Below are 23,376 nucleotides of genomic sequence, written 5' to 3' on the forward strand. Positions count from 1 at the left end.
TCTCTCCCAATCTTTCGGAAATACAGTAACAAAAAAATAGTGGTTGGGAGAATCTCTTAATATACTCGGGATGAAAATTATCTGGTTCTGATTATCTAGAAATGGCCATCCATAAGACTTTGAGATCAGGGCCTAAGCGATTTTCTAGCCGCTCTAACATGCGCAGAACACAAATGAAATTATAGACACACACACACACACGCATTTTTAAACATGAATATTTACTAACATAAATAAACAGTGTTTTATAACAAAAGGCACAGATTTGCAACTATAAACAATGAAAAAATATTTACAGTTTGCACATACATAATCAAACAGCAAGTGCACAATTGGTCATTTCAGATCTTCTTTTCTATATTTTGAGATTTAGTTCCTTCCAAGCAAGTAATTTAATCAGTTCTGCAACGTCCAAATTTTTTTTTCCACAAAAACTGCTACCGATGCCGGATAAGAAAGTTTATTAAAATGAGTAATTTAGCAGCACAAGTTTTCAAATGGAGACAGTGTTGCTAACTTCTTCGTATTGGATAATAAAATAAGGGTAGCTCTGATCGTCATTAAAAATGACAAAAATCTGAGGCTCAAAGTAATTGTCCACACAGGAATCATAGAGGTCGCTGGTAATGCTGCCGGGGTTCACCGGCGGAGGTCTCCTCATGGTGTGGTTACCCACCGTATACCTTCCTGTCAGTACTTTCGCCAGGAACATGTAATGAACTCCTTTGGGTGACCTTTTGGAAAAATTATGGGAATAGCTTGCCTTTCTGGCAAAGTAACTGCCCTGTCCAAACATGGTGGCATGCTTCCCGCAGACGCGCGGGTCGAAGTTGTGCTTGCAGATTCCATCCACCACATCCTGGGAGGTGCCGTGGAACAAATGCCTTTCGTTCATTATCCTGTCGAGCCCAGACATTTTTTTTGACATATATTCCTTTTTCCTGGAAAAGAAAATGGAAAGTGAAGATGAGTATTCATTGCAGACCTGCAAGGGAAAAGCAGTTTTCACTGCCGCTCTTAAAGTATCAGTATTATCCTCTAGAATAGTAGAGCTGTAAGAGGAGATACGAAAACATTTCTATACAGATAGCAAAGTGGGTGTTCCACTTTCAAATAAAGCTTTCATGTGAAATAAGTATTTTTGGAAGGTCCCGAGCTGATACTGCTGGAGGCAGAGCTCTTTCACTCGCACAGCGGCAAAGGCAAAGCAGCTTGAGAAGTGCCTGCTTATCTTTGCCTGTATTCCACCTTGGATGTGGAAGGAAATCTTCCTCAGAGTGAAAACAAGGGCTGTGCGAAAATTAAATCCCACTAGAGCTTCAGAAGAGGCCACGGAGAGGAATTACTGAGAGGCAGGGTGGGTGAAGATGCTCTAGACCAGCGTGAATACTGTAAGAACGTCAGTCTCTGCTCACGCAGCCCATCCCTCGACTCCTCCTGAGATTCTGCCCTTCTTAAGAAGGGAGAGAGTATCCATAAATCTAATTTCCTATCGGTTACGAAGCGGTCAATGGATGGTAACTTTCAGACACAGCACCCTTGGTTTGCACGGGACTGACTGACACAGGGTTCTGTCTTTGCGAGACCACTGTAAGACCCTGGCTTGCATGTTCTGGGGAACCAGGGCACTAATGGCTGTCTTCGACAGAGAGATTATTTCATGAAAGCAATGCCTCCTCGTTCAGCTTGAAAGTGAACAGAAAGATTTTTCAATTAGATATCTTAGATTTATTTTGAAGTTTCTGTGAAGATTATTCTACAGAAGTTATCAGTAGATAGTGCATTAAACCTCTTACACAGGAAATTTCAGGGTAAGATATTTTTCAGTACTTTTCTGATAAAGTAGTTCAACTGAAAATGCTCCTTTTCTTCAGAAAACCTGGAGTTCATGTACTCTACTTGATGATCAATGACCATTTTGCAGCCCAAATCACATATTTTAAGGTATTTTTCCACAACTGTAAAAGAACGGTATTTGCATTCTCTTACCTTTTATATTTCTCCCAAAGAAACTGATTCTGCACTCTCAGAATTTTCAAAATTTTGTATTTGGTCTCTGGCACAGTCTTGTGAAACAGGTTATAAATGGTTCTATAGCTTTTATCTTCCTTCAGAACAGGCACTTGGATGAAGTCCTGAGATGGATCCATACTAATCCAGGTTTCAGGATAGAAGTTCGGAGAGGTAACAGCAGTCGGAGATAAGACATGCGAGGAAGCTGGTTCAGCTGACGGAGAGGGCACTGGAGAGTTGCCACCTAAGGTCCTAGTCGGGGAAGGAGAAAAAGGTTGTGCTTGAACAGTCACAAACGGAAGAGCTTCTAATCACATTTATTTCACCACCAACGTATCTCAAGCAGTTGCTGCTCTTCAGTTCTGTAACAATTTACATCTCTTTAATGCTTGTTTAAAACAAACATGCCAGCTATTTCTGCTATTTTAATAACACCTCCATCCACACAAACTAACAACAAAATCTTGACTTTCAGGGATGCTGTTCCATGGAGAGAAAAACACCACCAGGCAGTAAGACTAAAAGCCTACTATCGTCATTATTCACATTCTGGGCTGGGGTTATAAACTGCAGACAGGCGGAACGCTACCAAATACAATTATTTTGTACGTTAGCTATAAAGTATTAGTGATTTTAGCATAGCAAGTAGGACATAAGGAATAAGAAAAGATTAATAATGTGGCAACATTTGACCTGATTTCCTTAGAATACAATACAAGGGGTAGATACATACGCTGTCTTGTACAGCATGAATAATGAATAACCCCAACTAATAACATTTTATAGGCAAAACTTGCTGATATTTCACCGCATTATGCAGAAGAGGAGACGCTGTGTTTTCAGTACTACCCAGTACCGTGCCGAGGAAGGCTCTCTCACTTTCCTTTGCATGGGCCAGATGTAGATTTGCATTTGCAGTTGCTTCTTTTCATGCGCCAGACCAGCCCCTCCTCTGGGGAACGCTGCCAGGTAAGGGGTCGGGAAGGGGAGAGGAGGGGAGCTGCTGCCTGTAACGGCCGTGGCGGGGAAGCAGCACGGATGCCAGAAAAAGAACAGACACCAGTAAAATCCAGTTAAGGACATCAGCTGTGGTGTGGCCAGACTTCGTTCTTAATAAATACCTGCACCTCTGCGGAATTTTTCACACTCCTGAAGCTGCTAAATTTAGATAAAGAGCGTGGCATTTGTGGCTTATGTTCCCCTGATTATAATCTGAACAAGCAAGCCTTACTCAGCTGAATAATCCTCACCCGTTGGAGTTCTCCCGCTTACGTCAATGAAAACACTTTGAACACATAGAGCTTGCAGGTTCAGGCTCTGGTTTTCACTTGAAGCACACAGCTCTTCAGCTCCTGCAAGCTGGTGAGGTTCCCTTTCAGTTGCAAGAACAGAAAGGACTATCTCAAAATTTCATCAGATGAGTATTTTACCAAAGTATTTTTACAGGAAAAGCTGCTCTTGACTCCAGGACCGACCAGCAATGAACGCAAATAGGTAAGGTCCACTCAGAAGGAGGCAGCTTTTTTTAAGGAAGACTACAAAGTCCCAGGTACTCGCTGTCTGGCTGGAGGTGACCCAAGGGGAATCTTGTCTCTAAACCCCACAGACGACCTTAAATTAAACTTCATTAAATTAAATTTTAATGAACATTAAAGTTCATGTAATTTCTCAGGTCACTTGTGCTCTGATAACATATCACTGCCAATGCGTAAGGAGAAAACCTGTTCTGACTAGGAGGAAATGGGGAAAGGGAATCCTTTGTGTATTCACCTTGGGCGAGCTGAGGTTTGACAACATCCAAGGCCAAATCCTGCCTCCCTGCCTATACGCAATGGGATTTCGCACACAGGAGCAGCAGACAAACTCGATTCCCTACACCGTCTTTGTAAAAAGAAAGTTTACTGGCAAGTGAACAAACTCTCAAAGCTTTGCTAAAGGCAAAGCCATTTTCTCCAGAGTGACTCTCCAGGAATCAATCCGCTTTTGTTCAGGCACGATGCTGCCTGAAAAGCCGCGAAACCGTGACTTCTGCACCCAGCCAGTCTGTTCCCGAAGTACACAATCACAGAACAACTGCTGATTCTCCCTGCTCGTTAGCCTGCTTGTCTCTGCAGAGCCAACATAATTATCTAGATAAATAAGAACTCTACTGCTATTCACATCTTACCTACAGAAACATCAATTAAGGTTGCCTTTCAGAATATTTAATGATAGTGATATATGAGCTTGTGTGTGATTTTTTTGTGTGACCCAGAAATAATTTCACGTGATTTTCTGATTGCAGGTTGAGCTTTTCAGGTCTAGGAGAAAAGTTAGGGGGAAAATAGTCTATTTTTAGACTGATACATTTGATCTGGATCAGAGAGACAGTCAACTGTAACTGCACTCACACTTTTTAGAGCAGACATGCTCTTTAAAAAAGCGTTCATGCTTTCACCTGCTGTTCAAAGCTAAAAAGAGACCTCACTTCATTTGCATGGATTTGACTCAACTCAAAATTCTTCTCACTGCTTATTAATAGTTCAACAGAAACCCAGAAGATGAATTTTTCTAAGAATGACTGTTAAAACAGCAGTCTGCAATATTGCATTGTGTATTTAATTTTTTTTTTTCCCCTCCTAAAGTCAATGGGTAAAAAACATTACTGTAGAACCTCATTCACTCACACATGGACTGGAAGACCAAGCACAGATTAACAATTAAGTTATGGATTAATGAGTAAGACATCAAACACAATAAAAATACTGCAATCCTTTGGTGTACTTTGTTCATTTCTTCTGACTAGTGTAAATTATTTGTAAGCATTTATTATACAAGGGAAGTCATTAAAAAGTCAGCATTTGTCAACCACTATCTCCCACTTCCCACTGTTTCTATTCAAGAATTCTTTCCCACTTTTATAACAGATTTAAGCAGGTGGGAGGGGAGGGAAATGAAAAATCTCAGGTAGCATGGTGTGACAAGCGGAGGCAAATACTGACTTCTTAAGGATAGCTCCCATAAATATTTAAAATACTCTTTTGTTCTTTGCTAAGAATTGGTAGGTTTTTAAGTGAGCATCACAAGGTCTTTAGATAAAGAAAACAAGAATGAGGTTTACTGCAGAACAACTGAAATTTCAGAGCCACATGAGTGTAGAACCCTCAAGGGTCCACTAAAATTAGTGGGAATTGTGTAATTTTAGCCTATCTCAAAATTATAGACTTACACTGTAGTAAAAGCAGTCGCTGGCAGCAAAACATCAGCAAAATCGTTATTGTTCGTTAAGACGATAATGAGAATTGCTATAACCACAAAGTCCACGGTTGGTCTTTTCAACTGCATCCTCCCAGTACCTCTTCAATAATTTTGGGTTTCCTTCCTGTAAAACCGTATCTAAAAATGTTTCCAACAACCATGTGTTTGGAAGCTCTGACCAAATTCACGTTCACCTCGCAATCAGATGCAGTAACGACTCTGCAGGCTAATGAGCATTCTAGCCCTACTGCAGCAGTTAAAGCTCCTTTGATTGGCCCACATGCCAAGCTGCCAGTCAGACTAATGACTTCCACCCCTTTGCTAACAGGACAATATGTTCCTAACTACTGAACTCTGACAATAATGTTTCCAGCTGTGCTGGTGAGATCACAAAAATGGTATTTTTATGAGTTGTAATCAAAAATGACTACAGCACAACACTTTCCTCACTATGCCTTTGATGGGTGAGCGTGTTCACCCCCAGTTGAGATGACAATAAAAACAAGGCATTCTTTAATTGTGCTTGAAAATTACAAAATGTTTGTGAACGCTCATTTTTATGGGACCTAGAACTGATAGCCTGGCAGTCACTATAGCTGGTGAGATGCTGAAAGCTGGACAATACTTTGGCAAACTTGAAGTACGTCTGAGCTTCTGATGTTCCGAGATCCACAAGGTACATTATAACCTTTAAATAATAAACAGAGCCTTGCAGTAAGGAGTTCCTCAGATAATATTTATCTTGAAAAGTGGCAAGTGAGAGCTGCCAGTATGACCGAGGTTTTTTTATTATTGCTTCTGATTTTTCTACCCAGTGATGCCTATTTCTTTGTCACATCTTAAGGAATACAATTCTCACGGACAGACCAACATGGAGAACAAATGCAAAGTTTCCATTTTGCTGGGATACGTACTGTAAAAATGGCATCAGCACAATGCATGAGCGAAGAAGGGGTCTCCTCTTGATTTCTCTTCTGAAACATGCATTTTGCTGGAATCCATCCTTGATGTTTAGGATATATTGATTATGCCAGGTAACAAACCGAACCTCTTTCAGACCCCGGCAGCTGGCTTCTTCTATCAATCTTACAACAGGCTGTTTCAAGAAAATTAAGAAAACAAAAAACATGTACATGATAAATTACATGTTCAAAAATTAATATTTTTGCCAGAGACCTCAAAGAATCCCTTCTCTCTACTCCCTTTCCCCTGCTCTAAGGCACAAGAACGTTTAGACCGCTGAAAAATGTTCCATTACCTGTTTGTAAGATCTGCCAACAAGGCAGGTTTCACAATTTTCCTACGTAATTGGTGCTGGTGCTATCATATTTTTACGTGTCAAATGTTATTACCAGTATCTAACCCAAAACTCCCTCGCCACAAATTACTTACTTTTTGTCTTTGCCCCCTGAATGTGAAAAGCAGAAGTCTGCTGTAGAACAATCTTTTATATATTAATATATTCTCTCTCCTTTTTTTTTTTTTTTTTTTCCCCCTACGCTAGGGAAACTCAGTTCTTTTAACTTCTCCTCACAGGTCAAACATCCTAAACTTCTTGTTATTTGTGGTGCTTTCTTCCAGACTCTCTCCAGTTCTTGCATTTTTTTTTCATTTGCAAAGCCCCAAACTGCATACAGTGCTCTGCCTTAACCTTCCTACCATGCTTACAAAGTCAGTGTGGCCTGTGAAAAAGAGGAACGTGATCTAGTTTACACTGGTGGAGATATTTTTGGTACTGCCAACATTGTAAGACACTGATGAGGTTTTATTCAAAATATTATGTACTGCTCTGGCCAGCCAAAGATGAGCTCTTAACTACCACAGGTATTTAGAAGGCTTACTGGAGAGCTTACTCAAATGAAGTGAATAGAAGTATTCTGGTTTTGTTTGTTTTTGTCTAGCACAATACTGTTAGACAGTGTACGTGACTTCTGTGTCCATAATTGGGGTTAAAGAGTTGAAAGAGAGAAGGCCTATTTATAACCTGATATGGAAAACTGTGGCTGTTGCAGACCAAAGGGCAATGGTGACACTGGATTGAGTGTGCGTAAACCGTCGGTGAATAGATTTCAACTAGATATTTAGGAAAAGGTCCCTAAGGAGCTGGGGCTGGCAGCTGTGGGACCATCCAGCTGCAGCAGCGAGACAGCAAAGGGCTGGATCCAGCGACTCTGGAGGCTCACGTCCTGCACTGTGATGTCTTTGGGGACAGGTAAATCAATTAGAAACTGCAAAGCTTAGTGGTAGTGGTGTTAAAAAGGCTGCAGAAAGCTGTCCACCCTACCCCCCATCTTAAAACCAGATTTCTAGGGATTAGAAAGGACTTTCTCGGTACTGACGTGGGCCAGTTTGCTCTCAAATTTGACAATTCGGTCAGTCTCTGTGTCTCTGACTTCAGGGATAATTCAAAGTGCAGTCCAGCAGAGCACAGTTCTCCTTTTATTGCTTTTTCAGTTCAACACTGACCTTCTTGATTATCTTCCTCAACAATAACTCTAAGTAACTTTCCTGAATGCTCAAAGAGGAAACAGACTAAAAATGTATATATAGTTTATAGTATATACTGTTACAACCCCAAAGCAGGATTCTGGAACATGTTAAGTACCTCAGAGTACTCTCTCCAGCCAAAGTGGTCCCTGCAGAAGTATTTCCAGACCGTGTAGTAGTTGGAGCTGGAGCTGGGGCAGGAAGGTGTGGACAGCCGCCGCATTTGGTCAAACTCAACAGTTTCGTATAACTTCATAACATTCAAATCCACCCAAAACTCATGTCCCCTGGAAAGAACAAGAAAAACAAAGAACTCTCACCTTTTGTAATCCGTTAAAAAGATCACTCCGAGATAACAAAACAGTCAGAACTACATGTCACACAACCCCCGTTGGCCATGAGGATGTCCCATGAGCTTGAACTGGGCACAACATGGGGACAAGCGCGTAGAGTAGGACCCTGAAGAGCTGTGAGGGCAAAGCAACTCTTCAAAAGTCTCCGGGGACAATGCTGGAAAACCCATGGTCTTCAGCACAGAAAAACAAAAACCCAAACCCAGCAGCCTTCCTTATCCAGTGGTATATATTCAGTATGCATGAATGGTATAAAAATCAATATACATACCCTTGACATTTTGAGCATACTAAGTAAATACAACACACAACCATATTTGATGAAGCAGCCACACGCTATTCAAAAGGTTATTCTTGTGAAAGTTAGTGTTTCAGGGAAGAAAAGAAAATGTAAATGGCTCCAGATGAGGAGCATCTGCTGCCAATCCACCGGAGAGTTCGAGTATCTTTCATCACGTGCAGAAGAGAACTAGCATAATATGAAAAGGAAATGTGATTTCACAATTTTGGAGCCTACACTGAGGAATACTGGCTTTTTTTTTTTTTTGTGAGTAGCTATATTGCTGCTACAAAAATCAACGCCAGTATACAACTTCACGTAAAGCAACTGGCGCTTTCAAAAGGACCCAACAACAACAGGGTGCTACAAATTAAGAACCAGAGTATACCCTTTATCTAAAGGAGAAAATAAAAGTGCATTTCCTCTACACTTTACAAAGTTGTGTTTAACAGTGACTGTGGAACGCCTCAGCAAATAGTTTCGAATGCTGTTTCATTAGTCAGAGTGATGAGAGAGACATCAAATTAAAGAACATTCTCAAGTAAAGCATGGAGTTCTAAAGCTCTGCTGCTCATTAGACAATCACTGGTTTATTAGCAATCAAGAACTTAAGAAATTCATAGAAATTGGAAGAAATGACAGTAATATTCATTCCCTACAAAAGTCATTTTTTTTAGAACCGGGATTAACATATTTTCAAAATAATGCTGTTTACATAATTAGTTTTCTACTTTTATAATCTCTTTACGAGTTGTCAGCTTACTGGCATTCATTAACAGTTACTAATCTTTGGCAAGTGGAAATGCAGCTTTTGAGACTATATAAAATATTTTCTTTGAATTCTTAACAGTAAACATAAATCAAGCTGATACTTGAAATGTACAGTTTATTTTTAAATGAAATTTGCCACATCAAGTGACAGCTACTCTAAACATCTATAAGATTTTATGCATACAGATTTGCTTGAGAATGGCTGCAATTTTGCTAGCTATTTCACACTCTTACCAGTACGGTTCCTGAAGAGTTTTATTATACTACTTTCACAGAAAACTACTGAAGAGTTCCCACTTTAAAAAATGATGATCAGCTGGAATGGTCCTTCGTTTCTCAACAGGAGGTACAGGTGCGTAGCTGTTCTTAGTGTTTATCATCATCAATTAATTGCATTTGGGTCTGTGAAGTGCTAAGCGCAGTTTGAAGTATTAAGCGCTTTCCTGAGACAGACAAAGAGACAACGTGTCTGTTCCTATGGGCTCACCATCAGGGGATCTGATCCACTGCTGTTTGGGTAAATTTAGGTTGCTCTCTTCGTTTTCAATAAACTTTCATATAGACTTACAGAAGAGTCCCAAAAGTCAAATCAAATGCCTGAAAAATGCAACTCCATGAGCTACGTCGAAAATTCTTTGGACACAAAACCCATTCTTTTTGCAACTCGGCCCCAGCCGGCACGAGCTCCGTCCGAGCCCTTGGAGGGACAAGTCGTCCCCCCCCAGGACGGCTGTCACTCCAGCCACCTTCCTTCCCCTTCACGCCAAGAACTTGCTACCGAAAAGGAACATCTTGCCAGTTTTCTGCACGTGGCTCTCTAAAAACTGTCATAGAACCACGCTAATTAAGATGAAAATTTTGTCGGGACGACACTATCACGCCAAATCCATAGGTTTAACAGTCTGTTCCCTGCTTGCAGCAACAGCACACAAAATCATTATGGTTAGAATACGAGTACGGGAGGACACCGGCAATTCTGCGTAGGAGGTGTATTCTAATAACCCGTGTCTTCCCCTCCAAGCTGCATCCCACCGCGAGAAGTTTGATACACTAATTAAAGCTGACATCCCACAGCCCACTGCATCAGCGCCTGGTGCACAGGCACCCACGCAGCTCAAGAAAACGCGTACAACAATAGCACGACAAGACAAAACTCGGATACGAGATCTCGTCAGAAGGAAAACTGGCACTAACCAAAATAAATGACCAGTATGAAGGGACTGGAATTAAATGTAGGGCTTAAAAAAACCACACACCCTTTCTGGAGTGAAAAGACTAATAACAGATCACCCCACCTTCCTGGTGTGTAGTCATTTTGTTCCATGACAACAAGCTACAATCTAGTTTATTTGAAAACAATGTGTGAAATCATGAGGAAATCATCTCTCTGAAATACCAAGTTGTGTTATTATTTATAGTATTTGCAGGCAGCACCGTAAGCATGATTTTTTCAGTCAATTTCTTCATTAATATATTTTTAATGCTAGTTTCTCTTATCAAAACGTAGTCTTACAATTCTGAATTTCAGTGCCTAGCAAAGCTGTCATTTTTGAGACAGGCGCATTTAGCGATTGATATTGTTTATATTATGCTTTTGCAGTGAGGAGTTGGACTCATTGTTTTGGGGTCATGTTGCAGCTACAAATCCAAGCCCTGAATTGAGACCCCCAGATACTGTGCTGCATACTGTATGAAACAAATACCCCAAAAGATATTTCTCAATACAAAACCTCAAAATTCAACCATTCATTCTCACGTCAATCTCTTTTCAAGTCAAATACTGTAACACAGTTCTCCCTACTCCAAAGATCTGTGATCTCCAAGAAAGTACAAAGAAATGGAAAACCTTTTCGAGTAAGTTGTTTTCTTTTAAAGGTGGTAAAACCCAGAGGATTATTTCATTTTATTATTATATTTAATTTTATTATTTTATTTTATTTCATGCAACTTTTTATGTTGCATGCATTATAGTGAAAACCGATAATGAAAAGATGTTTGCAGTAGTTCTATGCCAATGCAGTGCAAAGCAAAGAGAATCTGAAAATCAACATACACGCTAAACATGATCAAGATTATTCACTAGCATGCTGAACTCTTTTCAAAGTAATCACATACTGGTTAATATCCTAAAAAGTTAAAGGTCTGTAAACTTTTGAAGACTGGAAAACAAATTCCACAGGCACTCAAAACATGGCTGGCTTCCAGTACGTGACTTGGGTATTTCTAATATGGGCTTAACTGTGTTAAAATACAGTCTCCAACAGACACACATAGCTCTGTAGCAAAGCGAGGAGAATCAAAGTAACGCAATGGGAGGGACCCTGTAGAAGGAAAACCGCTTTCTGACACGAACACAGTACGAGACTGCTTTTAATGCAGAGCAAGCAGATCTTCAGGATGAACTCCTGAAACTCTGGGTTGACAGTGCATATGCAAAAAAGGGTATTTGTGTGAAGACAGGTTCCAGCTGCAAAACAGGTGGGGAACTGTAGGGTTTCTACATGCCGTTCTTCTAGTAGTGCTGTAACAAGATGAAAACGTCACATACGATTCCAGTAAAACAAATTGCGGTAAGTTTTTTTCCTACAACAAACAAAATCTGAGCACAGCTAAGCGTGCATCTACATATCTCATAAGACTCTGTTTAAGATTTATAAGGCTGGCAGCTAATGACAGCTTACAGTGGAAATAGCTGCTCTGAAAGCTCAACATTTTTGTGCAAAACCTGCATAGAACGTGCCAAATTATTCCTCAGTACTGAGAAATGTAAAGATTGTCTGCTGTTTGGAATTTTTTACATTTTTGGAGCTCACCATTTCTGCCTCTTCTTTACCAGATTCCCCTCCCTTATAAGCAAACTGAGAAGGGCAGGATGGTCATCGCTCATTGACTTGTGCTGACGATTCGCTGTAACGAGAGCCCAGCCATCAAGCACCGAAACGGCCGATTACCACCCCTTCAAACATTCTTCTTGAAAGCCTACCTATGATGCAACACATTCAAGTGTTCTTGTTCTCCCATTCCTAAAGAGAACTGCTCTGACGGCAAAGGTCACACCATCTCTCAGCGACCCACCTTTCGGTGCGTGCCTCGCTCCCGCGCACCTCGCGCTGCTTTTCAGCTTCGTCCATCCAAACCCATCCCTCTTCAACTAAAGATGGGGACACCGGCACTGGGCAGTTGCCACCTGGGTTTCCTTAAAGTTTCTCTCAGAGTAAGAGCTGCCAGCTCAGAAGCCAAAAAAAGCTTTAATTATTTCCTGAAGAAAAAAATGCAGTCGAGATATTTCTTGGTATGGTATCCTCTATCCATTTCCCTTAGCTGTGAATAGGGAAAGGGTCAGCAGTTTCAGGATGTAACATAGCAGAATCTTCCTGAAACTCCAACTTCTGTTAAATTAGGGATGCTTTAAAAATGGTATTTTTATTTTTCAAGTTGGTAAAGTGCTTAGAATGCTACTTCCCATTAATTTTAACAGAAAATTAAGTGACCAAAATATCTAAACACCCCAAAATCTACACAACAGTGGGTTTTTTTCCCCTGAATACTTTAACTAAAAACTTTTCAACTCCACACACATTTTCTACCTAACAATTAATTATTCAGCATAACACTGCATTATTTTATACAGCTGAAAATTTTAGACAAATGCATTTATTTAAGTGACCGCATCTGAAAAACACACTATGTGCCCAAAAGCCTGCCTGGTTTTTTTTTCCCCTAATTATAACACTGGGAATAAGGAAGGATACTCTTTCACAAAAACCCCTGATGCACATAAAATATATATCACTCCAATGCTCATTTACATTCTTTAACAGCGTGTTTCTCTGTTCGGAAGTATTAACTTTTTCAAATTATAACATTTACTGGCTTTTAAGCTCTGAAATCCTAAAATATATTTAGCAAAGTTGTTTAATAATAGCTCTTCAGTTAAAGCACTTCCTCTGTATATTAAAAAGCCTATTACCAGCTTACATAATGCAAAGCCATGAAAAAAAATGAATTGTGATTACACAAAGTGATTGCGTGATTACATTCCTGGCTTCAGCTTTAAGACGCCAGTGATGAAAGCAAATGTGACAACTGCACCTCTGAACTGCCCGAGGCCTAAGTATAGGCAAAAGACCCCAAATTTAGGGTTCAAGAACAGTAAAAATGTGAGATGCTCAAGGTTACATCCGATATGTTCTTTAGCATAACATAACTTTATCGTCAGCACAGTATAATGATTTACTACTTCTTAAGTACAGCATACACTATCTATAGTAAAGGGTATCCTCCATAATGTATAGATTGTGGATAAGATATAGATTGGGGGAGGGAAAAACCAACAATAAACCAGCAAGGCACACATCACCTTGTTTTGTGCCCTGAAGGGAGCACGAGAAAACACGTAGCGCATCACGGGCACATCACTGCACAACTAACTGCACCTCCGGGAGATGCTCGCATGCAATGGCGATGAAACACATGGCTACTGGGATGGTGACAGCAGCAGAACAAACACATGCACGAACCCAGCAATTAAAATCCTTTCTTGTGCACAGGCGCATCCCAACACCTCCTCTGCACCGCCTCCAAACGACGAGCTCCACGAATGGGGTCCGTCACTCTTTGTACTTTTCTTGGGCAGTTTGCGTTAAGGAAAAAGGAGAGTTTTGTAGCTAACACGACAAAAAAAAAAAAATCTAGTGTTGTTACTCATGAACTTTGAAGTCTCTATCTGGAAATATCAGCCTGGAGAAAAGCGGGAAGGCAATGATGAAAGCTACAATTTGTCGGACGTTCGGGAAAGCAGGAGATGTATTCCAGTACCTTGGTGGGGCAATGTGTTAACTCCCAGTACCTCTTTGCATCACGCAGCAGCAACAGCCTTCAGTACAGCTTGAAACCAGTAATAAGAACAATGCTGTCTTTTTCTACAGAAAAATGTACTAAATCTTTCTGCAAACACCACAAAACTTTCCATCACCTTGCTTCTGAGGTAGAAAATTACTATCCCCGTTTTTCCCTGGGAAAGACAGATACACAGAGAGACTAAACTAGTTCCTCCAAAGTCCTACAGAGGATCTGCGACAGAGGTGGGAACAGAGATTTCTTAAGAACTTCTCTTCCCCGACTAAGCATATAAAGGTCTCTATTTATAAAATAAAGCACTTCGATAGAATTATTTGCACTAAAAGAATAAAGATATTAAACTCTTAAGAACACAGCACACAAACCCAAATTTGGTGTTGTACAAGAGCGCAGTTCAAACTAAAATTCCACAAGTGCTCTCAATAGCAGAACCTGGTTCCTTGAGTAAGTTACATTTTCTCTGTACCCTAACTATAAGAAATAACACAAAGACATAATCTCTTCAGGACACTGAACTGAGTAGGTACCTTGACTAGCAAGTTACAACACTGAAGTCCTTTTTCAGACAAGCATAGCCTGCTAAAATAAGGATATGTCAGCTCACTCTTCCTTGCATCCTTCCGAAGAACTTCAGTCTAACGTGTGAATCATCTGTGCCCTTTCTGTTCAATAAGACAAATGTTCGCTAGATGTTATGTACAAATAGATGACAGGGAGAAATTTTTTTATAAGTGCTACGAAAATGCATGTGGTTTCCAACTCTTCTCCTAAGTTCAGTTATATGTCATGAGTCTTACCGCAAACAGGGTTCAGAAAAAAAAGAAACCTAGCAATCAACAAAGGTCTGTACAGGAAATGAAACTCGGTTCCCATCAGAACAGCTGTGATACGAAACAAGACTGAGAGTTAAACAGCACTTAGATGATGAAACTGTTGATTTTCTCTCTATGACTAAACCAGTTCCTCTCTGCAATAGCAACAACCTGAAAGCCACTCAGGGGAACAAATGAACTTAAAAGATCCAAACAGGTACGCAACCCTTTTGTACTTAAGTTTGAAAGATTAGTCACATTGAGCTGGGTTACTGTAGGAGATGCAAGTCAGGCATTTACACTCTCTGGTGACCCAAACTCGGCAGTATTTCACCTTACTCATAACAGTTGTTTGAAGCTGCAGGCTGTAGTCCAGCTTTGGGTGACGGACCAAGTGCTTAAACTCCACTGTATGAAACCAAACTTCACTTAGAGTATATTGTCTTAAGAAGATCTTTCTTTTTAAGCAAAGGTACTGAAACAGGATCATCAGATCTTAGACAACAGCAGCCGAAATTTGCTCCCATCGAAACCAACACTGATTCCATAGGAAGCAACAGTAAGCAAGGGTCCAGGTAACACTCACGAAGGGACATGCATCAAACAGCCCTTCGCAACACAGCCATAAAAATGCAGCCAAAGCCTAGTTATTGCTACAAGGAGTGTGAAAAGAAAACAGGAACCTTCCCTCACAGAAGCAATGCTTTGCATCAGGGCAAGAACAAAAACAAGCTGGTAAACACGATCCCGCAGTCCTGACCATGTCAGGTTCTCATCATTCTTAAACTGAAGAGAGGGGCAGCAGGTAACAGGGCAGGAAATTAGTTTCATGTTTTACTTAATTGGTTCCCTCATCATGTCACACTGCTTCTCTCTGCTGTGACTGTAAGCCATGCAGGAGGTCTACAGTGAGACTCAGAAAAGGGAAAGGTGCTACAGAAAGATTTACCTCTACGCTTAAAAGACTCCATCATCAGAAAAAAAAAAAAAAACTATCAGTATAGTAGTAGCTTTGCTGCTTTTCCTGTATTTTTTTTTTTTTAAAGTTAGAAAGGCAGGTTTTCCTGCCTTTACAGTCGGTGACTGGGGGTGCTTGAAAAAGCAATCTTCTGTAATTTTCACAGTGAGAGGGTCTAGCCTGACTTGCATGTTTGTAAGTCTGAAACAACTACTGGGATACTGGTCCAGATATATACACAGCTTAGATGAAAGCCTAGCCCCAGATCTTTTCTGGCAGGGAGAGAGGAAAAAAAAAAAAAAACCAACAACAAAAAAATTCAATCTATCAAGCTCTCTCACACACAAAGATACCATCTCTGGATCAGGAAGTCATTGAGGCATGACTGCTGGTAGATAAGAGACTGTACTGAGAAGTATGTTTGTTCTGTTCTACTCTTCCCAAGAAACCCACTATTGGCCACTTTTGAACATGAGGTACTGGGTTAAAGTGGTTCTTTGGTGTGAAATACTGTTAAGTTCTAAAAGTCTGTAGCAATGAGGATGTCAAACACATGCAAATCTTCCAAGGATTACTGCAGGTACCATATTTCATAATTCAAATCCAAGTTACATCTTCTGTTTGCAGTAGAGGATAAACATGGATGTCCTTGTCTGAGGTAGATTGCTAGTTTCAAAGGTCTCCTACCCACACTGGATAAGGATGTGTTTTGCAGAGAGTTTTGTTTGTTAGCTGTAATTTTTATATCAGTGGATATTTTAGAGGCGGCATAAGCACAGCTCTGAGTGGCAACAGAGCTGGTCCAGGACAGCATTTTCACATCACAAGAGAGGCATTCCATTTCACAAAGCTGCAATATGAACACTTCTAAAATGCTTAGCTGGAGCCCCACTTTCAAAGCCCCATTTTTCAAAAACATTCTGCACAGACAGGCCTGGGTTTTTTTTAGAATTCTGTCCACTCTCAGGACTTAAAATACCTCTGAGATTTATGATATATAATGAAACTGCATCAATTTCCTCAATGCTTTACATAAGATGATCATGTAGAAGTCGGACATTGACCAGTGACCGCCAACTCTGGATGTTTGAGTTTCTGAATGTTCCATCCAATGTTTCGCATCATCCCCTCTGCATCCAGCTTCCCAAAAAAGGACTCCTTTATACACTGGACTACAAGTACCAAATTTTGCAATTATTACTCAGCTCAAATCCCTACCGATTTCAACAAACAGGTGTACCAATTAGGAGGGAACTTCATGACCACGGCTCTTGCTAAGCAAATAATTGTAACAGACTCTTTCTGTTCCTCCTCCTCACCGAAACGGGCAGGCAGACAATGCTACAACCCTGTGCCTGCTGCATTACCTGTAAGCAACTCTTCTGAGCAATCTGTTTCACCCATTATAAATCTTTGTTTCAGAAAGGACTGTTTTATTACCATAAGTACACAGGGAACAGACTGACCTCAACCTGAAGCCAGGTGACAGCTGTTTCCAAAACTGTAATCTGTTTATTGACATGAAACAAGAAAAGGGATATACGAGTGATTGCTGATTCCTATGGCAGCTTGGCATAACACTTGTGACTTCCCTAGATTTGTATAGCTAGAAGCCAATTAGTTTTATTTCATATGTAAATGATACTATGAAGTGGAGCAAACAGGAATTCATTGGAGCATACTATTATAAAGCACAAGGCAAACACTTCTAAAATCACTTCACATGCTTTTTATTTAGAGTCTCTGTCTTGCATTCCTTCTAGCAAGGAATTAAAAGAAGTTCAAAACCATTCAGCTGTGTATATTCAAGAAACACCACACACAAAATCGCCAGGCACAATGAATTTCAGCTGTTTTCTCATCTCCGGTGTTATCAATAACACATGAGTTATCTCATACACTGTGGCAGCTGTGCAGACCAGAAAGATAACTTCCTAAATTTAACTATTCAATTGGTCAGATGATCTCCAGAAGTCCCTGAATGACTGAAATGCTTCCACTGTGCTCTATATGATTTTAAAATCATATAAGCATATTCTAACAGCATCAGAGAAACAAGTTATCCCATGAACACAAGACAAAGGAAACCTAGTTTCCTGTACATTTATTTTTGTCCTTACCATTCCTTCCAGGTCCCTCCATATCCCCATTGATAACCCCATTGGGGAACACACAATATTTACTCTGACTTCATCCAAGAACCATGCATGTATACTGAGTAATTAGTCAGCTGCTCCCAGGCAGAACACGTACGATTGGAGGTCCACCTGCTTTTCCCTGACTGGAGCCATTTCATTTTGGCCTTTCTCTTCCAGCTAGAAGCAGCCATTTCATAAAACTTACAGAAATTAGGGGGGGGGGGGGGGGGGGGGGGGGAGAAATCAAAGCAACTACGAGAAGATGTTGTTTCACGTGAGTTGGGATATGCCGGGGTACACGTAGTTGAACTGCAGTTCCCATGGCACACAGGGATGTCTCTCTGCCAAGAGAAGGGGTGGAATTTTCAGGCAAAGAGAGGGAACAGATGGGTCAGGAACTGCAGAGTTGTTTTAAACAAATCCTCGTGTAATCAGTAATGATGTTGCTTATTTTGAAAAGCAACATATGCATGATAGGACAGGTGTGGGGGGGAAAACCTGCTCAGTTCTGCAGCCAAGTATTTCCCCTTACCAAAGAGCATCTTAAAATATCCCAGCTTGGGTACTCTCACACTGGAAAGCAGCACTTGGCATTGTTCTAATAATTCGCTGCAAGCTGGAACTTCTCCAGGGCCTCTCCTCAAATGTATGAAGGGAACCAAGTGCTTCTAAGTATTTTAACCTGCTTAAGTTCATATTCCCTCATTTGTTTAGACTGCCTGGTATTTGGCTTTAAGTACTTGATAGACCTAAGAAAGCAAAAATATAAACAATTTATGATAAAGTTTTATATTCAGTTTGAGGTCAAACTGCAGTAAGTATGAGGCAGTCATATTACAAAGAAGTAACTGAACAAGGTTTACCACTTCTCCTACTTTCAGATCGTGTTCCCTTAGGTGAGAGGCAACAACTTAATGTATATTTTACATTACTCATCTCAATGACATTAAGATGAAGAAAGATTTATATAAATAGCTACTTGAAGAACACTGTATTTGAATTTAGAGCTTATTCTCTAACTGAGCCAACAGTCCAACACTTTCGTGAGCGGCCCTTCTTTCTTGGAGCGGCGCACAATGGCAATATCATGCACGCAGACTGTAATCACTACCTACTATGCCATATAAAGTGTGTTTAAAACAAAGGAGAATAAACAACTACCACCCACGGGTTGTCAGGCTGGCTTCTGCACGGCCCTCCTTGGACACGCAAACTGCTGAACAGACATTTCCTCGTTGTACGCAATCTGTAGAGATAAGCCTGTAAAGCTAGTCTGACCACAAGAGATTAATAGCTTTAGCCAAATAATGCGGTAACCATGTGAACGATGAGCTGTTCTAGCACGTTTGCGAGCCTCTCGGCGAGGTTCAACACGCTGCTATCTGCATCTCGTTGCCAGGAGACACAACATCGCCCAGGACGGGAGGGGAGCCGGCCACCGGCGAACTCCGGGAAGAGTCACTCCAACTCCAAGCAGTCCACGTCGAAAGGTTCAGGAGGTTCTTCCCGTGTGTAAGAAGAAACTGGCAACGGTACACAGTCAAACATTTACCCCCCCCGCTTCAAAATCTGGCTTGAAACCACGCTAAGTCTAAGTCTTAAGTTGTATCAGATTCAGTGATTGAAATCAGAAGCTCTAGTCTTAAAAAAAGTTTTATTCCTAGGTTCTCACTGATACTGATCCACAAACATGAAGCTCTTCCAAGGAATCAAATACATACAAGAGTACAACTGCTAATATGCCATTCCATGGTAAGCAGATACTATAAATTTACAAGGGTTATCCAACCTTGCGTTGGGGCATGATTTTGTAGCACTGGCTGAAGCAAAGATCTTCACAACGTCTTTTAAGAGAAGTAAGAAGAGTACAGGCCATAGAATTAGCAGCTCGAAACAGAATTTAGTTAGAAAACACTGCTGTTTAAACTCATTTTAGTCTCAGCAGTCTACTGGTCCTTGAAGAAAAGTCAGGCAGACACTCACTGGGCGGCCAGCTCAACTCAACAAGACGAAGTCTACTCTGAACTCAAAGAACCTGCCTTCACTTCGACAGCAGAGTTTCACACCCGCTGCAGAGGCAGCAGCGGAGCTCCGACCCAGCACACCTGGCTTTTCTGAGATCATGCTGCTTCTCAGACTTCATTCCCCGTAACGGGATGTCATGTGTCTGGCAACGCACCCAGTAAGTTTCTTCCCAACTGGTTCAGACAGACAGAAACTCTGTGTACCAAGAGACCAAAATACCCACCAGACTGGAAACCTGCAAAGTAAGTGTAAAGGCGGACAACGCTATTCAGCCAATTTTACAGGCTGGAGATGAATAAGCAATTACGAAGCATTGTTTCTTTTAAAATTAGTCATTCTTAACTCCATCATTTAGAACATGCAGATCATGTGTGTAGTGATGGATTCTGAGATACAGGCTTCGTAACAAAAACTTTTTGCTTGCTTGCACAGAGCTCACATTTAAATTACTTGCATGGGCTTGTCTTACGTCTACATTTGCTGGTTTGTTTTCAGAAATCATTTAAAATATTTGGAAAAATGGAAGTTTCTCTGTTGTAAAATACTGCAAATTTTATCTGCCATGCAGTCACAAGATTGTTTAAAAAAAAAAAAAACAACGACTGGCTTATTTTTTCAAGACTATTCTATAAAATATGATTATTCCCTATTACATATGATTCTTATTTCCTACTTCACTTTCATTTGCGGTGTGGGGCATCTATATACTGGTATTGTCTTCAGTAAAAAGGATGAATCCGTAGGCTGATGGAGCCTGAGTTTTAGTGCCTAATCCAACGTACAGTTAGGTGAAAGTAAAGACTCACATTGACTTTAAGCATTAGATTGGGTCTCTGGTGCCTAATGACAAGTCTCGGCACAGTAAATGAAAATTAAAACATTAAGGAAGAAGGGATATACTTCCTCCAGGAAGTGGAAGGAAGAAGAGGTAGGGAGAACAAATCCACAGGGAATCAGATGGCAAAGGCATTTTGAAGATTTCACTACAGAACTACGAAGCGTCACTTTGAACTGACGATGACTAGAATGAGTTGCACTGGGCTCACAGATTATGGCAGGGTAGAGAAGATATGAGAAGTTTGCATTGTATGCTTCCTCCAAGAAAAAAAAAAAAAGCAGTCTACACCCTGCACTCAGAAGAACACAGACCATATAGATCTGATGAACTTGTAAACATCAGCCCTCCCCCCTACGATTTAAAACGGAACCTGCATTATAAAAGTTGAAGAAGCTTTGGTTTAGATCTCAGGGTGCAGGATCAAGCCTAAATTGATACCATAACCAGGGAAATTTAAAAGCTATTTTCTAATTTCAGAAAATGAGTAGATATACGCTACTATGTATAGAGGAAACAATAACTTCTAATAAATGGTTTAACATTTTTAGATGACAACTTAAATAGACGATCAGCATTTCTGAAGGTATTGCTCAGGTTGTTCATAGTGAATTAGCTGAAACATCACCGTGTATTATCAACTATATGAAATTGCCAGTTAAAGGACTTAACAGAGCACCTATCTGATCTTAGCTGCTTAGAACGTAATGACAAAAACTGTGGTTGGAGTGCATCCAGTCAATCTGTATTCACGGTGACAGAAAGCAACTGCTGTATCATTCCTGTTTCAATCACTGCAAAGGCTCATTTGTGCTGCCGCTTTTTCTAATTAGGAATGTCAAGAACAAGTACAATACCACATAACAGTCCTTCAGCTTCAAAGAACACTTTCCAGATCCTAAATAGGAGTTGTAATTAGGCGTGCAAGAATTTTCTGTTGTGGCAAACTTGTTAGATATTATTCAGGTAACATCATCACAGGGTTTATAAAACACTTGTATACAAAACACCAGAAAAAAAGAACACACATTCTGTTACATTTCTGCACCGCTGCTCAGTTAAGCACCCTTGCTAGTAAGCGAGTAAATTCAGTTACCTACCGATATTTCACTTTGATCCTATCATTGTCAGGGTTGCAGTAGAGTCTTTCCAGATGCTCCTGGGAATCATTGGTCACACTTTGCCAACTCTGGGTTGCTGTCCTTCTCACTTGCCAATGGTAAGGCAAGACCGTGTGATGTTTGGGACAATCACTGCCATAAACACAAGTGCCCTGGAGAAAATCCACACAGATTTCTACTCCATCTTCCTGATGGGTGTGATATTGCAGCTGGTTCAAGAGCTCAAACACCAGATCAAGAGAAGCTTCTTCACTTTTATCCTGGAATATCCCAGCACTGAATTTATTGCTTGGGTTCAAATTGTATTGCATCGGACAGCTATTCTCTTGGAATAAGCCAGATGTGTAGCTTTCCAGAATCTTGTCTGGGAACAAAGGACAAGCTGCACCGTCACTAGCAGCTGGGTGCAAAGGATGATGATCCTGGAATGATTCATTACTGTTATCAGCAGCAGTTCCAGGAGTAGTTTCTGGTGAGAAGCCCTGCTCTCCTGACTGGACATCCTGCTCGGGATGCCCAGAAGAAGGACGAGCTACTGGCAATTGACTCTGCACATCTGGAGCTGTTGGCACCAGCACAGTCACATCGTTTTCTGGTTGGGGGCAAGAAGTACCGAGGTCCAGAGGCTTTTTCACAGCAGGTTCACATAAATCACTATGACCGCCACTTTGGCCTCGGGGCACAAAGACCCTGTCCAAGCTCCCAGCTCCCAGCAAACTGGTGAAGATTGGCCGCAAAGCCCGGAGAGTTTCTGTGTCCAGCCTCTTCTGCACTTGCTGCTTCTTCTTGAAGCAAGGCTTCACTGGTGGTATCTTTTCGGACAGTCTTATCTGAGGAGGAAAGTCCTCTGAAGGAGGGCACTTCATTCCTGGGCAGTGAGCCTGCTGCACAACACACGCTGGCTTTGGTTCGGTGTCCATCAGACACAGATTTTGCTCTCTCCAAATCACTTTCGAATGTCCCAGAGCCTCACAAGAATCAATCTAGGGCAGAAAGGAAAACAAGACAGTTAATCTCTCTAATTGCTCATGGTTGACACGAACAAGATCACCCCTGGAGAGGATTTTGAGCCAGCAACAGCAAACTCCTCCCTTCTCTGTGACTGTGGGTAGCCCCTAGGCACGTAAAGCATGAAACCAGCTAAACTCTGGCTAATTAATCCCAAACGCACACTCATCGTCTTCTCACACATGAAATCTCAGAGACACTCAGGCACGCACACACGGTCCCCAGAGGGGGGTCAGGAAAGGGGGATGGTCAGATGCCCTCCTCCTTGTGACGATGTTTAATAATAAACAGCGCTTGAGTTCATTATATTCCACAAAAGTGAACATTGCATTGCTCATTTTTATGCCTCCCTCCTCACACACAGACCCGAGAACAGAAGCGTTCGCACACACACAGCCCTGAGCGTTCCCACCGCACTTTAAACGTTCACGCACCATTTCTTCTCCCACCAGATAAACGGGCAGACGTACACGTTCCC

General features: G+C 41.1%; 1 protein-coding gene across 10 annotated transcripts in view; it reads right to left on the reverse strand.

Moving 5' to 3' along the window:
- Window positions 1-202: 202 nt before the first annotated feature.
- The window catches only part of TIPARP (TCDD inducible poly(ADP-ribose) polymerase), a 41,746-nt gene continuing 18,572 nt past the window's right edge, over window positions 203-23,376 (reverse strand). For all 10 annotated transcript variants that reach the window (XM_052804280.1, XM_052804279.1, XM_052804282.1 and 7 more), the window contains 5 exons: window positions 21,870-22,873; window positions 7,856-8,024; window positions 6,165-6,346; window positions 1,990-2,265; window positions 203-941 (listed from right to left, as the gene is read on the reverse strand). In XM_052804280.1, the coding sequence (XP_052660240.1) occupies window positions 494-941; window positions 1,990-2,265; window positions 6,165-6,346; window positions 7,856-8,024; window positions 21,870-22,873 (2,079 nt within the window). In that variant the 3' untranslated portion in view covers window positions 203-493. The remainder of the gene's footprint in view (window positions 942-1,989; window positions 2,266-6,164; window positions 6,347-7,855; window positions 8,025-21,869; window positions 22,874-23,376) is intronic.

Source organism: Harpia harpyja, chromosome 12, assembly GCF_026419915.1.
Source record: "Harpia harpyja isolate bHarHar1 chromosome 12, bHarHar1 primary haplotype, whole genome shotgun sequence".
NCBI classification, from domain to species: domain Eukaryota; kingdom Metazoa; phylum Chordata; class Aves; order Accipitriformes; family Accipitridae; genus Harpia; species Harpia harpyja.